The 15,589-nt window shown below is 42.5% G+C and overlaps 1 protein-coding gene across 1 annotated transcript in view; it reads left to right on the top strand.

Moving 5' to 3' along the window:
* The window catches only part of plb1 (phospholipase B1), a 181,686-nt gene that overhangs the window by 116,372 nt on the left and 49,725 nt on the right, over positions 1 to 15,589 (top strand). The window contains exons 35-39 of the mRNA XM_073055347.1: positions 1,150 to 1,193; positions 3,342 to 3,450; positions 4,123 to 4,174; positions 12,202 to 12,282; positions 13,395 to 13,460. Coding sequence (XP_072911448.1) covers positions 1,150 to 1,193; positions 3,342 to 3,450; positions 4,123 to 4,174; positions 12,202 to 12,282; positions 13,395 to 13,460 — 352 coding nt within the window. The remainder of the gene's footprint in view (positions 1 to 1,149; positions 1,194 to 3,341; positions 3,451 to 4,122; positions 4,175 to 12,201; positions 12,283 to 13,394; positions 13,461 to 15,589) is intronic.

Below are 15,589 nucleotides of genomic sequence, written 5' to 3'. Positions count from 1 at the left end.
CCACTGATTTCCGAGGAACTTAGTGAATGAACTAATGGTATGTGGCCTTGATTAAAGTGAGGAGCACAACCAAGTGACAAGGGCAGCCATTTTGGCTTACTCTGATAGAGTGCAAGAATCAACAGCGAATGGCCATCCATCCCATTTCCCCTCTTCCCTTGCGAACAGGAGAGGTGTACAGTGTGCAAAGGTTTCAGCCAGCCTGATTTACATAAGGAAGCATTTAGTATGTTTGAAAGATGTCAAACTAGAGGCATTGAATAACCACCACAGAAGCAAGGTCCTTCAGTCAATTGCTTCATGTCAAATGAGAATCCCATCTAAGCTAATCCCATTTGCTTCCTTTTGGCTCACATCCCTATTCGTGTACTTGTCCAAGGCCCTTTTGTATGTTATTATTATTATACATGCCTCAACCGCTTCCATTGGCAACTCATTCCAAATATCACCATCGTGTGTCTGAAAAAGTTGCCCCTCAAGTCCCTTTTAATTCTTTCCCTTCTCACCTTTAACCTTTGCTCTCTAGTTTTTGACTTCCCCAACATATCTCCTCTGACAACAAATGTTTTATTGTCATCACTACTAATTTTCTGAATAGCGTGAGGCATCACTCACTTCAGAGGCTAGTTCATCAATAATAGTAGGTCTGGGCCACATTAAAGTCAGGCTCAGTAAGGATAGTAGATGATGAACCAATGGCTGTTTATGGCAATCCAGTAACTTCATGCTCACCTTTAGAGAGGCTTTTTATCCCAGATTTTTAATTTACCAGCATAGTCAATCCCCAGAGGTCAAATCATGAGTCGTATGCTTATCCTGGGTACGAGTCCAGTAAAATTTGGAGTATATTTCTCCTCAGCTCTGCACTGAATCTCTAGTCCCTTGACCCGAGGTCACATCACGTAGTTTGAGATAGCTCAATGCAACGGCTTCTCTGCTGATAGTCACAGAATATGGAACAAAAACGATGAAGTTACTGTAGGAAAAGAATTTGACTCCAGATTCAGCACCTGGAGAATGAGCCCTCTGGTAAGGAAAAAAACTTGGAATAAAAATATTTGAGAGACACTATATAAACTATTAGAAATAGTTCTTAAAAACTATGCAGGTATTTTTTTCCAGAGTCTGATTTACTTCCTCTTTTTGCAGTATTGGAGGAGATGGATCACTACGAACCACTACAACTCTGCCAAGTAAGTGCATCAATGTGATGCTATTTCTGTAAGTGCACCAATCTTCCAATGCCTAACAGATCTGTTAGAACTCTTTGGGGAAATAACAGGTAGGATAGACAAAGGGGAGTCAGTAGATGTCATTTACTTATATATTCAAAAGGCCTTTGACAAGGTGCCGCCATGAGGCTGCTTAACAAGATAAGAACTCATGGTATTATAGGAAAGATACCAGCGTGGATAGAAGAGTGAATGGCTGTTAGGAGTAAAGGGGCCTTTTCTGGTTGTCTATTGCTAACTAGTAGTGCTCCACAGAGATCGATATTGGGACAGCTTCTTTTCACATTATATGCCAATAAATTGGATGACAGAATTGTTGGCTTTGTGGCCAATTTTGTGGACGATGCGGAGATAGGTGGAGGGGTGGGTCATCGAGAAAGTAGAGAACTGCAAAAGGACTGAAGATGGATAGAGAGAATGGTCAAAGAAGTGGCAGATGGAATACAGTGCAGGGAAGTGTATGGTCATGCACTTTGATAGAGGAATAAAAGTGTAGACTATTTTCTAAGTGGAAAGCAAATTCAAAAATTAGAGGTGCAAAAGGATTTGAGAATTCTTATGCAGGATCCCCTAAAGGTTAAATTGTGGGTTGGGTCAGTGATAAGGAAGGCAAATGAAATGTTAGCATTCATTTTGAGAGGCCTAGAGTATAAAAGCAAAGACATAATGCTGGGACTTTATAAGGCAATGGTGAGACCACAGTTGGAGCATTGTGAGTATTTTTGGCCTCCTTATCTAAGAAAGATATATTGGCATTGGAGAGAGTTCAGAGGAGGTTTGCAAAAATTATCTTGGGATTGAAAGGGCTAATGTGTGAAAAGCGTTTGATGGCTCTGAGCCTGTGTACTCGCTGGAGTTTAGAAGAATGAGGGGGGTGGATCTCATTGAAACCTATCAAATATTGAAAGAACTAGTTAGAGTGAGCATAGAGAAGATGTATCCTATAGTGGGTGAGTCTAGGACAAGAGGGCAAAGCCTCAGAATCGAAGGACATCTCTTTAGAACAGAGATGAGGAGAAATTTCTTTCACCGGAGGGTGGTGAATCTGTGGAATTTATTGTCACAGACAGCAGTAGAGGTCAAGACATTTGGAATGCGTATATGAAGTGGAGGCTGATAGGTTCTTCATTAGTCAGGGGTCAAAGGTTATGGAGAGAAGGTAAGAGAATTAGGTTGAGAGGGATAATAAACCAGCCATAGTGGAATGGTGGAGCAGACTCTATGGGCCAAAATTGTCCAATTCTGCTCCCATGTTTTATTGTACTGCGGTGTAACTTTTCCCATCAGTTTTAAGATTGAAATGAAACAATCGAAAAATAGTCACTGGCAGATCTAAACGTGCAAGGCAAGTCAACACTTGGAATCTTCACGTTGCATGAAGGATTCAACCTATTGGAATTATTGAAAATTGGAAAGAAAACTGCAGTTGCTGCAAATCAAAAGTAAAAACAGAAAATGCTGTTTCTACTCAGCAGCTCCCAATAAGGATTTCAACCAAAGTCTCCTGTCTGTTGGGAGAGCTCAACAACAGCAACTTCTCCTTGTATCACAGCTGTTTTGTTTAGGAATGGTTTGAGGCTCTCAGCAGGAGCACTGCTGAACACTAATTCATCGTGGCTTAACACTCAGCCGCAAAAAGAGAGATCAGGATGGATTGCATCAAGAAGTATCAAGAAACATGTTAGAGGGATGACGGACTGCACGAGTGACTAACTCTGGGGTCAAAGTTGACAGTTTTACTTGAAGTGAAAGGAAGTCAGTAAAAGTCATTCTTGAGGTCAATCAAGTCTCTAATAGCAAAATTGTCTTGGGCTCAAAAAAACAAAGAGGTTGAATAGTAGATGTCTGGTAAGGTGGTGGGAGTGATGTTCCTAGAATCAATTAAGCAATTGCTGAGTAGTACATTGAGGTTGGGGAGGTAGAATCTGCTCTTGAGCATGTATGGTTCAGTGTATTTATTATCTAAGTTGCTCTGCTGATCACATCCCTTGGAAGTCAGTTCATCAAAAAATATTGCTGACGGTTAACTTTTCCTTGGATCTGATGAAGTATTATGCAGCGGCCAGCATTGTCTCTCTTTGTGATATCTTCCTGGTTTCTATCCCTCAGATATCCTCCGTGAATTTAACCCTTCTTTGACTGGATTTTCTACTGGAAAAGGGAACCTTGATAAGCCAAACGTGTTCCTGAATCAGGCTTTCCCTGGAGCTTTGGCCGGGTATGTTAACTTTCCATGAATACAGGTTAAGTGCCCCTTACCTGAAAAGCTTGGGGCTGGAAGTGTTTCGGATTTTGGATTTTTTCCGATTTTTTAAATTCATAATGAGATGGCTTGGGATCGCCATCATTTCCCACTGAAATTTTTGTGCTACTGGTAAGCAGTCCTTGTCTTACACTTGCTCATCACCCATACACACTAACAGTAAAAGGTATTACATACTATTAATGAAAATACAACGTGTGCAGAGTAACAAAATCAGCACAGCAGCATCGGGAGAATACCTGAATCAGCTGTTGAACAACAGCAAACAACAGCAGGCTTTCAGTAGCTGCCTATGATGCCATGTTTTAATTAAAAGGTTACAGGACACTGTATTTGTGTTTTACTTATTTAGGTTTTATGTAAGGCATGAAAACAATAAGTATTATAGACTTGTTCTGTTGTTAGATATTCATCAGCAACGATTTTTGCAAACTCAATGGATTTCTCTGCCGCTTTGTGATCAGCAGACACTTCATCTTTAAACACAATGCAATAACATCTTTAATACAAGGCACTCTTGGAAAAGATCAAAATCCATCATCCTTAGAGCTTGCTACCCTACCATTCTCATCTCCATGTTCAAAGGAATATTATCATTTATTGTGCATTTTATCCCCCAACATCTAGAGATCTTCCAGGTCAAGTGAGAAAATTGGTGGACATCATGAAAAATAATTCGGTAAGAGTCACTTAATGAGAAAACATCTGTGTTTTTATCTGTGATCAAATTGGTGTACAGCCCTTCTGTTTATTAATTTCTGCTGTGGTTCAGACATTATCATTCTTATTTCTAAGCAAGAATCCCACTCTGTGCATTTAAGTACAAAGTCCTGGTCCTATACTTCAGTGCAGAGCAGAAGCATGGCTGCCTTTCAAATGATTTGTTGGACCAAAGGCCTACGTCATCATCTAAGATGTGAAAGATTTCATCTTGAAAAGACTGGAGTTCTGTACATTTGACAAGGTTCCTCGTTGTAGGCTTATTGAGAAAGTCATGAAGCAGGAGATCCATGGAAACTTGGCTATGTGGATTCTGAACTGGCTTGGTCACAGAGTGCAGAGATTGGTAGCATTATGTATTTAATATCTCAGTAATATTTGATAATATTGTGAATTTATTGTTTTAATATGCATTTTCTGTTGTTTACGTGTTACGTGTAAAAGTACGTGAATGGCATGTATCACCATGTCATATGTGTGCCTCGCTAAAGTAAAGACAAAACTAAGACACATATTCACAGCTTTCAATTCATTTTATGTTTTGGAATTACAAAACATACCAGTGGTGAAGAGGAAGTTTTGAATGAACCCAAGACCTGTTAAAGTGCAGCAAGACATTCGAACTTAAAAAAAGGCACAGTGAGAAGTTCAAGTTAAATAGAAAGCAGCACAGCTTTTGCTTCTTTGAGAGGGGAGAGAAAAGGTCGAGTTTTAAAAAGGGTAAATAAAGGTTCTAAACCGGGTGATAATAATCATAAATTTTTTTAAAAAAGCAGAAATGGCTGGCTACATTGGAAAGATAGACAAGTTCAATGGCACAAGAGATAACTGGATATTGTATACTGGGCAAATTAAGCAGTATTTTAAAGCAAGTAGAACAGACGATGAGAAGCAAGTGGCAGTTTTGCTGAGTGCATTTGGATTAAAGGCTAACAGTTTCCTTAGAAGTTAACTGCTCCATCCAAACCAGCTGAAATGAGCTTTGCTGATGTTGCGAAAGTAATACAGGAACATTTAGAACCAAACACGTTGTTGATTGCAGAACAAGTTAGGTTTCACAAGCGGAATCAGAAGGAAGGAGAGTCCATTTCAGTGCAAGGTGGATGAGCTCAGGGCCTGGATCAATATCTGGAAATGATGCTGTCATAGCCATTAGTGAGACTTGGTTGCAGGAGGGGCAGGGCTGGCAGCTCAGTATTGTGGGGTTCTGTTGTTTTAGACATGACAGAGCAGGAAGGATTAAAGGAGGAGGGTGGTATTACTAGTCAAGGAAAATGTCACAGCAGTGCTCAGTCAGGGCAGACTGGAGAACTGGACTAGTGGGGCTTTATAGGTGGAAATTAGAAACAAGAAAGGTTTGAGCACGTTGATGGGGCTATATTACAGACCACCTAACAGTCCTAGGGATTTAAGGGAACAAATTTGTAAAGAGATGACAGACTATTACAAGAAACTTATGGTTACTATAGTAGGTGATTTTAACTTTTCACATATTGACTCAGAGTCCCATACTATAAAAGCACTAGATGGGACAGAGTTTGTCAAATATGTTTCCTTCATAGTACGTAGAAATCCCAATAAAAGAGCCTGCAACATTGGACCTGCTATTAGGGAATGAGACAGAGCATATGACAAAAGCTTGTGTGGGGGAACACTTTGCATCTAGTGACCACAATGCCATTAGTTTCAAAGTAAATATGCAAAAAGATAGGTCTGGTCCATGGTTTGAGATTCTAAATTGGAGAAAGGCCTATTTTGATAGTATCAGAAATGATCTAGCAAGTGAGGATTGGGACAGGCTGTTTTCTGCCAAAGGTGCACTTAGAAAGCAGGAGGCCTTCAAAAACAAAATGTTGAGAGTACAAAGCTTGTATGTGCCTGTCAGGATAAAAGGTAAAGATAACAATTGTAGAGGACCTTGGTTTTCAAGAGATATTGAGACCCTGGTTAAGAGCAAAAAGGAGGTTCATTGCAGGTATACGCAGGGAGGTACAAATGGGGTGCTTATGGAGTACAGTAAGTGCAAGAGAACACTCCAAAAAGAAATCAGAAAGGCTAAAAGAAGGCATGAAGTTGCTCTAGCAAACAAGGTGAAGGCAAATCCTAAGGGATTCTACAGATATGTCAAGATCAAAAGGATTACAAGGGACAAAATTGGTCTTCTGGAAGACCAGAATGGTAATCCACATGTGGAGTCAAAACAGATTGGGGAGAGCTTAAATGCATTCTTTGCATCTGTCTTTACTTGGGAGACGGACACAGAGTCTATAGAGGCAAAGTGGCATCATCTTAAAGGACCCTGTACAGATTACAGAGGAGGAGATGTTTGCTACCCTGACGCAAATCAGGGTGGATAAAACCCCAGGGCCTGACAAAGTGTATCCCCAGTCCCCACAGGAGACAAGTGCAGAAATTGCTGGGGCCCTAGCAGAGATATTTAAAACATCCTTAGCAACAGAAGAGGTGCCAGAGGATTGGAAGATTGCCAATGTTGTTCTGCTGTTTAAAAAAGACTCTAAACAGAATCCAGAAAATTATAGGCTGGTGAGTCTGACATCGGTTGTGGGAAAGTTATTGCAAGGTATTCTAAGGGACCAGATATAAGAGTATTTGTATAGACATGGACTGAATAAGGTTAGCCAGTATGGATTTGTGTATAGTAGATCATGTCCAATTCATTTTATAGAGTTTTCAAGGAGGTTACCAGGAAAATGGATGAAGGCAAGGCACTGGATGTGGTCTGGATGGACTTTAGCGAGGCTTTTGACGAGGTCCTATATGGGAGGCTGGTCAAAAAGGTTCAGTCGCTCATCATTGAGAATGAGGTAGTAAATTGGATTAGACACTGGTTTTGTGGGAGAAGCCAGGGAGGGGTAGCAGAAGGTTGCCTCTTTGAATTAAGGCCTGTGACTAGTGGTGTGCCACAGGCATCGGTGATGTGTCTTTTTTTCTTTGCCATCTATATCAATGATCTGAATGATAATGTGGCTAACTGGATCAGCAAATTTGCGAATGACACCAAGATTGGGTCCCTTTTGCCAATCAACATTCCAGCTCTTAGCTTCATCCCTCCCCCTCCTGTCTTCTCCTATCATTTCGGATCTCCCCCTCCCACTTTCAAATCTCTCACTATCTCTTCTCTCAGTTAGTCCTGATGAAGGGTCTCGGCCCGAAACGTCGACTGAACTTCTTCCTATAGATGCTGCCTGGCCTGCTGCGTTCCACCAGCATTTTGTGTGTGAAGATTGGGGGTGTAGTGGACAGTGAGGAAAGCTATCATGGCTTGAAAATGGGCTGAAAAATGGCAGATGAAATTTAACACAGACAAGTGTGAGGTTTTGCACTTTGGTAGGACCAGCCAGGGTAAGTCTTACACGGTGAATGGTAGGGCACTGAGGAGTGTGGTAGAACAAAGGGATCTGGGAATACAGGTCCATAATTCATTGAAAATGGCATCACAGGTTGATAGGGTAGTAAAGAAAGCTTTTGGCACATTGGTCTTCATAAATAACTGCATTTAGTGCTGAAGATGGGATGTTATGTTGAAGTTGTATAAGACACTGATGCAGCCTAATTTGGAGTATTTTGTGCAGTTTTGGTCAGCTGCGTACAGGAAAGATGTAGACAAGGTTGAATGAGTGCAGAGAAAGTTTAAAAGCATGTTGCCAGGTCTGGAGACCCTGAGTTATAAGGAAAGATTGAAAAGGTTAGGACTGTATTCTTTAGAACATAGAAGATTGAGAGGAGATTTGTTAGAGGTATACAAAATTATGAGAGTTATAGATAGGGTAAGTGCAAGCCAGCTTTTTGCACTGAGGTTGGGTGGGACTACAACCAGAGGTCATGGGTTAAGGGTGAAAGTTGAGAAGTTTAAGGAGATCTGATAATGATGAGAGTGACACAGGAGTGAGTAGCCTTAAGATTTACAATGTGACAGCTAACAGGGGATGGGCAATACGTCTTTCACCAGAAGTGAATGGCAAATTAATTAAAATGAAATTGGACACTGGCTCAGCTATTTCAGTCATTCTACAAAGTGAGTTGGAATGGCATTTCAGAGATACTGAACTGAAGCCTGCAGATATCCAACTGACAACTTACAGTATACTGGAGAAAAGATCATTCCTCTGGGAATGACATTTGTAAGAGTGAAACACAACAACTAACAAGGCACATCGGGCTTGTTTGTGGTAAAAGTTATGAGGGCCGGCACTATGAGGTCATGAGTGGCTGAGACAACTACAACTTGATTGGAGACCCATCCGCCGTTTGCATGCCACGTCCCCTACGACAGAGCCAACTGAAAGCAAGTTAAGAAAGGTACTGGGTGATGCCACAGCAGTGTTCAAGAGGGGCATTGGAAAACTCAAACATATCAAAGGTGAAATAGTGTTAAATAAAAATGCCACACATATGTTTTAGAAAGCCTTTCTGGTTTCCTAATGCATATCAGAAGTCTCCCTATTATGGCAGAGATGATCCAAAGGAAAAGCAGAAAATACCGCACACTGTGTCAGGTCTACATGGCTGGAACCAACAGCAGAAAGCTCCTGTTCTCCCATTTATTCCAGTGCTGAGAGAGAAATATAACTGGGGAGCAATAGAATATATATTTGAGTTGAGTTGCATTCTATATTGAGTTGGAATTTATAGCTGGGCAAGGAGGACTGTTGTGTATTTAATATTACGATAATATTTGAGTAATATTGCAAATACATTGTTTGATTCAGCATTCTTTGTTGTTTATATAATTCGTTACAGGTTACATTATGGACACTGTAATACTATCAAGGACTGTCCACTGCTTTCCGAACAACAAACTGTGGGTCACCAGTGATCTAAAGGCTCTTCTCAACCATAAAAATGGGCCTTTAGATCAGGGGACAGGGAGGAATTGAAACTTGTGCAGAGGGAGCTAAAGGTGGCTAAAGAGGAATGCAGGAGAGGGCTAGAGAACAAGATTGGGCAGAATTGCCTACGGGAGGTGTGGAGAGGCATGAAGAACAATCAGCCTAGCTACAGAGCAACCTCAGAATGCAGTCATGAATGGGCTAATGAGTTACTGTAAACCAATTCTTCAATAGGTTTGACAATTGCCCCCCTGTTCACACCTCCTCAACACACTTGTTCAAGTGCTGAGGCATCCAATGCACCCTCAGCACCAATGCCTCCCTTCCTCCCCCCTCCAGTTCAACATGTGAATGAACAACACAGGCTACCACTGTCTATGTCCCCTCCTTGCCCTAAGCCTACCATCCACATTTCCACATGCCAACTGCAATTGTCCTGGTCTTCACCTCCTCCAACCCCCACCTCCCACCTCCCACCAACTCCCCAGTCATCATGGACTCACCTTCACTACTGAGCAGCTGAGGAGGGCTCTGGGGAAACTCAGACACGGCAAAACATTGAGACCAGATGGTATGAACCCCAAGGTCCTGAAGGAGTGTGCTGAGTAGATGTGTGGAGTTCTCCAGCGCATTTTCAATCTGAGTTTCAGTCTGGAAAGGGCCCTGACTGTGTGGGAAACATCTCATGTGGTCCCAGTACACAAGAAGGGCCAACTGTAAGTCTTGAATGACTCCATCCAGTGGCCCCGACCTCGCACATCATGAAGACCCTAGAGAGGCCGGTCCTGGCTCACCTCTGACCCTTGGTCAGATCAGCCCTCGATCACCTGCAGCACATTGGAGTCGACGGTGCTGTCATCTACTTGCTGAACAGAGCCAATTCCCATTTGGATAAGCAGGGCAGCACTGATTTTTGATATCTCAATTGCCTTCGACAAGGATAAGTCCCCCAAAATAATATCTCTTGGGAATTTTAAGTTGCATACCTTCTCCACCTCTTATCCTCTGAGGACTAGCTCATGGACCTCTGGTTTCCTTCTCCTGAAGTCAGTAATCAGTTTGACTGAGAGATTAATTGTTTGTATTTATTGTAAAGGGGTTCACGAGATGAGCTGATTATTCCTGTGGAAGCTGGCTGTACATTACCAGAGTAACCTTGCTTTAAAATAATTACTTCATTGTCTGAATAGCGCTTTTGGATCATCTTTGAGATTATGAGAGCTGTAGATATGAGAAACTTCTCCAATAGCAGATAAATCCAAATGGGACTAAAAGGTAGCCATGGTACTTAGCACAAGGGATCAGGCACACGTGACCCCAGTATCATGGAATAGTTCTCAGCCCCTCTAATATATTGCAATGCCTTTGGAATTTTCCACCCCACAACTTCTCATCATTATTTCATGACTGGAATGACTAGAGTATTGCAGCACTGAAACAAGCTCTCTGGCCCAAGTCACTCATCCCCACCATGGTGCCCACCGGGTTAGTCTCATTTGCCTGTATTTGGCCCACATCTCTCTAAACTCTTCATATTCATGTACTTATCCAAATGTCTTTTAAATGTTGTTATTGTCCTGTCTCAACCAATTCTTCTGGTATCCCATTCCATAGATACCACTGCCCTCTGCATGAATAGATTTCCCCTCAGGTCTCTTTTAAATCTTCTGCCTCTTAACTTAAACCTTTACCCTTTAGTTTTTATTTCCCCTTCCCTGGGGAAAATAGACTGTGTGTTCTTGAGTTTGTACAGTATGTCTCTATAAGCTCACCCTTCAGTCTCCAAGGAATTTAGTGCTAGTCTGTCCAACCTCTCCCTTTAACTCAGGCCTTCAAGCCCTGGCAGCTTCCTTATAAAACTTCTCTGCATTCTTTACAGTTTAGTGATGCCTTTCCTATAACAAGATGACCAAAACTGTACACAATAATCCATCTGCGGTCTCACCAACGTATTGTAAAACTGCAACGTACCTTCCCAACTCCCAAGCTCGGTGCCATGGCTGATGGAGGCCAGTGTGCCAAGCATTTCCTTCACCATCCCATTTACCTGAGACACTGCATTTAGAGAACAATGTGCTTGTACTCCCAGGCCTTCTGTTCAACAACACTCCCCAGGATCGGGCATTCATGCTATAAGCCCTCCAAAATGCAACACTTTGCAGTTATCTGAATTGAAAGCCCTTTGCCAGTCTTCAGCCTACTTGCCCAGCTGATCAATCTCCCTCTGTAATTTTGACAACTTTCTTTCCACTGTCTGCAATACCACTTATTTTAGTACTGTCCATATACCTGCTAAGCATGCCTTGTACATAGACATCCAAATTGTTTATATAAATAACAAACAAGAAAGTTCCCAGAGACACCATCACTCATCCACTGTGGCATACCACCAGTCTCAGACCTCCAGTCAGAGATGCATTCTTCCGCCATTATGCACTACACACCTGATGAGTCCTTGAGAGATCAATTTGGAACATTCCAGGTTGAGGCTCTCTGTCTATTCATGTCTGCACTCCCTCATAATTCATCATTATCAGCGAAGACACTGGCCCACCACTGCTGCATCTCTGTTTCATTCATGGGGTGTGGACTTCGCTGGTAAGACTGGCATTTATTGCCTGCCTCCCATTGCCCTTGAACTCAATAACCTGATGGACCATAAAGAAGATACTCCGGCCAGTGGTGTAGTGGCATCAGCACTGCACTGGACTTTCAAATCCGGCCAGCCCCTTGCCCGTCTTCCATCCATGCTGGGTTGAGTGTTGAGCTAGTAACTCGATCTCGTAAAAATCAGTCAAATGCTACAGAAACGGCAAAGAGGTCACAAGGTGCGGAAAGGAACAACACACCATATCGAAGAGCAATTGGGTATCACCAACATTAGATGGGTTTGGTTCAGACAGACTAGAGCAGGAAATGAGGGGAAACTACCTTCCCTGGAGGGTATTAGCAAACCAGACTGATTTAAGACAACTGTTCTCAAGGCAGCCTTTTAAGTCCAGAATATATTTAATTAGACCAACCTACCAGCAGATTGGAGGGTTGGCTTTACCCCAGAACAAGGGGAGTTCACTGCAGACCCAATAACTCTTCTGATGGGACTGGCTAATAAGTCTTTCCCTGCTTTCTTTTACAGAAAATTGACTTTCAGAATGACTGGAAGATCATCAACCTCTTTATCGGGGGCAACGACTTGTGCAATTACTGCACAGATTCGGTAACGAGCCTTTTTCTTTATGTGGGTTCAGAAAGGTCATAGGTCAAGGTCAAATTTGAGCTTGTTGTCATATGCACAAGTACACATACAATGAAAAACTTACTTGCAACAGCATCATGGGCAAAAAGCATCAGGTACACAACATTCACTAACTATAAACTGTACAGAAGTGTTACAAGAACAAACGCAATGATGCAAAATTGTCAAAGTACGTAGTCATTGTATTACCATACTGAGGTAGTCTTTAGGGTTGTGCAGGTCGGTTCAAGAACTTAATGGAAGTAGCTGTCATTGAACCTGGTGGTGTGGGACTTCAGACTTCTGCTGATGGTAGCTGTGAGAAGATGGCATGGCCTAGATGGTGGGGATCTCAAATCAAATCAAACCAAATCCCTCATGAAAAATGCTGCCCTCTTGAGGCAGAACCTCATGTAGATACTTCTGATAGTGGGGAGGGTTGTTGCCATGATGTATTTGGCTGAATCAACGACCTTCTGCAGTCTCCTACATTCTTGCTCATTTAAATTTCTGTACTTGAACGTGATGCAAGCAGCCAGAGTAGCTGCCCTGTGGAAGAAGTGTTAAATGGAGACACTTGCTTTCTCAGAGACAAAAACAAAAGATCCATGGTGATGCACCATCAATAACTCTCGGAGGTGTGAGTCGAGATAGGCTTTTATTAGCTGGAAGAAAGCACAGTCAGCAGCGTCAGCAGCAACAGCCCACCACACAGCATCTCGGAGACTGAGGGAGGAGCAATGCCTCCAATCGCCTTTATACAGGGGTCTGTGGGAGGAGCCACAGGAGCAGTCAGCGGGGGGGGGGGCGTGTCCAGACAGGTATATGTAGTTCACCACACATGGAACTGTAGGAAAGACCAGGAAGAGTCACACCTGGTGTCCTGGCTGATATTTATCTCTCAACCAACATTTCCAAACAGTATTTTCAAAACAGCCTGCAGTCTACATAGCACAGACCAGTGTGAGCAGGCAGCTATTATCTTAGTTATGTTAGGTGCATCTGAATATTATGGTCAATTTTCCCAGTAGGCCCTTGGCTCTTTGTGTTCATAGGCTGCTGATCTTAAGCTATTTTCCATTTTGTCTTCCTAGGCATATTTTTCCGCTATAAACTTTGCTAAACGGGTTGAGAAGGCACTGGATATCCTCTTCAATGAGGTAAGTTCACAATAATCCTTGCATCTCAAACCCTAACACACTGTGGGCTGACCAATCTCCTGCTGTGTATGTACAGTTGTTAATGCTGATATCTTACAGAGTCGAAGAATATTACCACACAGAAACAGGCCCTGCAGCCCAGCTCATCCACATTGACCATGACTCCAATCAAAGCTAGTCCCATTTGCCTGCATTTGGCCTAACACCTCAAGCTTTGTTATCTACGGATCTGTCCGAGTGTTGAGAACATGCTACTATCCGTATGAAGAAGTTGCCCTTCAGATCCCTTTAAAAACTTTTACCCTCTCACCTCACACCTATGAACTCTAGCTTTTTAGACAGTATCTGTGCCATGACTAAAACAGAGTTCTCTAGAAAGTAGTCAGATCAGATTGTGAAAATACCCAATTGACGTGGAAGGTAATCGATGACCTCAGTGATGAGATTGTGATAAACAGGGTCGTGTGTTGGCCTCCTTAATGTAGCCTTCAAAGACTATCTGATTGAAAGGTCTGGGTTAAGTTTATGTATTTGGTCTCTGCCGCTGAACATCATGTTAGGTCACTTAGACACAAAAGCAATAAAGAAACCTCTATTTTGTGGCAGGCCAGTCTTCAAATGAACTGCAAGCATGGTACAGGCAATGGTATAGGTGGTAAACATGTGACATGGTCTCTTATGCAAGTAGCAATTACCACTATCTAATACTCAGTTTGCTCAGCAGCTAATGGAATACAGCTTAAGGGGGAATCTGCCACATTGCTGTCTGGTCTAACTTCCAGTCAGAATGGGGCAGGTTACTTCTGCCCATGTCTATAGCCACTTGTGAGGTGTGCCTGAAGGTGTTGTTAAGCATGGGACTCTGATCAGCTCAGCCTCACTAGGCCTAGGTAACCAGCCACCAATGAGAGAAGATGGCTTCATCCCAGTGCTCAAATAGGCCCAAAGCCTCAGAGTGAGGACAGGTAATTGTAGTGTAAATTCAGTATCTTTAACAACTGAGCACACTGTGTGATATGAACTTTACATGTTGTCATATCCTATACTGATGTTTGGTTGAGAGTCACTGCCATCAGAAAAGGCTCTTCTGTGTATAGTTCTACTGCTCTACAATCCTTGCAACACCACAAAGAAAACCACAGGCTCTACAACAACCTGAGAGCTCTAATTGCCTGATATTGGTCTCAGGAAAAGGAAATTTACTTCTGTTTGGCTCAGTGAGAGACTCCTGAGTGGTAATATGGGTGCTTGATGGTTGGTGCAGAGCCATTGAGTCAAAGGCTCTGTTTCCAGACTCTGAAAACACGAGTTTCCTTTTCGGTCAGGCTATAAGCATAGCCTTAGCGTTTCAATATAGGAGCAGAATCAGGCCAACAGGTCTACTCCACCATTCAATCATGGTTGATTTTCTAAAACTCCATTCTCCCGCCATTTCCCTGTAACCCTTAAACCATACCCTCAATACATAAGGTATCAATCTCCATCTTAAATCCACCCAATTCCTTGGTCTCCACGGCCGTCTATGGTGACAAATTCACCATCCTCTAGCTGCAGAAATCCTTCCTCATCTCAGTTTTAAAGGGATGTCACCTTATCCTGAGTATGTACCCTCTGTTCCTAGACTCTCACATTAATGGAAGCATCCTCTCCACACTGGCTCTTTTCAAGCCCTGTCGAATCTGGAGATTTCAGTGAGATCCCTCCCCTCCCCTCATCCTTCTGAACTCCATCAACTACTGACACAGGTATGTCATACATCACCCTCTCATTCCTGGGATCATTTTTGCGAACCTCCTCTAGACCCTCTCCAGGGTCAGCATGCCCATCCTCCAATATGGGACCTAAATCTGCTGACAATTTTCTCCTCACAGTTTAGGAACTGCCCATGTCCTGAGCTCTGGAATTCTTACTGCGATAACATGGGAACTCTTGACTTAAGTTCTTCAGATGCATTTACCCCTTGTAGACGTAAACTCAAACCCAAGGAAAAACATCTGCAGGTTGATCCGAACATTGTGGTCAACGGGTCACCAAGCAAGAACTGAGATAGATTTCTCTAAGACTTTATCGCATCCCTCTGAAACGTTCCTATCAATCAGTTAGAGCAGCATGTACTGTTAAATGCATTT

Source organism: Hemitrygon akajei, chromosome 9 (genome assembly GCF_048418815.1).
Source record: "Hemitrygon akajei chromosome 9, sHemAka1.3, whole genome shotgun sequence".
Lineage (NCBI taxonomy): Eukaryota > Metazoa > Chordata > Chondrichthyes > Myliobatiformes > Dasyatidae > Hemitrygon > Hemitrygon akajei.
Note: the sequence above shows the minus strand (reverse complement) of the source record. Positions and strands in the feature narration are given on the sequence as shown.